The sequence below is a fragment of the Chinchilla lanigera genome, unplaced genomic scaffold (assembly GCF_000276665.1).
Source record: "Chinchilla lanigera isolate Chin_1 unplaced genomic scaffold, ChiLan1.0 scaffold00092, whole genome shotgun sequence".
In the NCBI taxonomy this organism is placed as follows: Eukaryota; Metazoa; Chordata; class Mammalia; order Rodentia; family Chinchillidae; genus Chinchilla; species Chinchilla lanigera.
In genome coordinates this window covers 8,260,614-8,262,349 of record NW_004955493.1, presented here as the reverse complement: position 1 = coordinate 8,262,349, position 1,736 = coordinate 8,260,614, and the positions used below count along the sequence as shown (strand labels likewise).

The 1,736-nt window shown below is 60.8% G+C and overlaps 1 protein-coding gene across 1 annotated transcript; it reads left to right on the top strand.

The window, feature by feature from the left end:
• Positions 1–388: 388 nt before the first annotated feature.
• On the top strand, positions 389–1,053 carry LOC102006357 (cytochrome c oxidase subunit 6A2, mitochondrial). Its single transcript, XM_005405318.2, has 3 exons — positions 389–547; positions 671–807; positions 916–1,053. The coding sequence occupies exons 1-3, from the start codon at positions 475–477 to the stop codon at positions 997–999; spliced, it is 294 nt and encodes a 97-aa protein (XP_005405375.1). The 5' UTR covers positions 389–474; the 3' UTR covers positions 1,000–1,053.
• Positions 1,054–1,736: the final 683 nt, after the last annotated feature.

Sequence of the window (1,736 nt, the reverse complement as noted above, 5' to 3'; positions counted from 1 at the left end):
CCCAGCACCACCAGCACAGCTGCATGAGGACTCAGGAACCGGTCAGCTCTGCAGCTGACAGCAGTCCCTGCTCCTGCGCTTTCCCAGGCCTCATCCTCGCTCCCTCAAGCCTTGCTCCAGGCAGGGCGCCACAACCTCCTCACTGAGCCCCCCAACCGCCCCCGCCCCCACGAAGGACCCCAGAGCCTCGGGGAGCGGCCGGTCTCCCTGGGGCCAGAGCCGTCCCTCTCAGGATTGTCCCGCAATAGTCTGTCCCTCTTCGTCCTGACACCCATGCCGAAATAGAAGACACCAGTACAGCAGCTGTCTGGAGAGGACCTCCTGCCAGCCAGGCCCCGTTTTAAATATAGAAGGTCCTTAAAAATAGCCACCCTTGTTCTGGGCTCAGCAGGTGATTGGCTCAAAACGAGGGAGGAGAACCCAGGCCTGCGCGAAGGACGGGGAAGGACGGTGCGGTTCCCAGCGCCCGCAGCTATGGCTCTGCCTCTGAGGTCCCTGCGTAGGGGCTTCGCCAGCGCAGCCAAAGGAGAGCACGGAGGGACAGGAGGTGAGTGCGGCTGGGGCCCGACCCGGTGGCTTCCCTCGCGTGGCCCCCTTCCCCACCTCCCGGGCGCTGGTCCCCCCAGCGCGCGCAGCGCCTCGCCTCCTCTCACCGGCCTCCCCCCACCAGCGCGCACCTGGCGCACCCTCACCTTCGTGCTGGCGCTCCCCAGCGTGGCCCTCTGCACGCTCAACTCCTGGCTCCACTCGGGCCACCACGAGCGCCCCGAATTCATCCCCTACCACCACCTGCGCATCCGCACCAAGGTACGCGGCCGGGCCTGGCGCGGGTGGGGTCGAGAGCGCGGGCGGGGGGCCGGGGACCCCAGGCCGGACCGCGCTGACGCCCGCTGGCCCTGGTCCCGGTCTCCACAGCCCTACTGCTGGGGGGACGGCAACCACACTCTGTTCCACAATCCCCGCGTGAACCCTCTGCCCACGGGCTACGAAGACTCCTGAGACCCCCGGCGGACCACCGCCGGCCAGCGCAATAAAGGCGTGCAAGTTCTGGAAGTTCTGCGTCCTTGGGCTCCTGCGCTGCGGCGGTGTGTGTGTGTGTGTGTGTGTGTGTGTGTGTGTGTGTGTGTGTGTGTTTCAAACAATGGACACTAAAGTCCTCTACATGGGGTCTCTAATTCTAGATCTGGTGCATTTCTGGCGTTCTCTATGATGGCCTCTAAGGGATCTTCTGTATTAGTAAGGAAATCAGAAGCTCCTTCCTGGAAAGTTGACTCTCCAGGCTTCTGGGCTTCAAGGGTGACATAGGCTCAGATGAGCGCGGGACATTTCATCACCCTGTAGGACACTCTTCTCCTGGCCATTGCTAAGGAGCCTGCGGCCTGTGCTGAACCCAACACACACACACACACACACACACACACGCACACACACACACACACACACGCACACATGCACGCACCCACACACACGCACCCCTCCTTTGCTCTCTCCCCTGATACCACTCATAACCATCAAGAAAAGATGGCCTGGGGCCCCAGGTCCCTAAGAAAGTGAAAGTGTTCTATACGCACAAGGAGGTCCCCCAAGTATGCCTAGAACAGCACTGAGGTCCCTGGGTTAGAGCTCTTTCATGCAAGGAAAATAAGATATCACATCCTCATTATTTGTGGCAGTTTTGTACCATACAAAAATGTATGCTGGTGTCATGCCTGCTTCTATAAGAAAAAGATCATCAC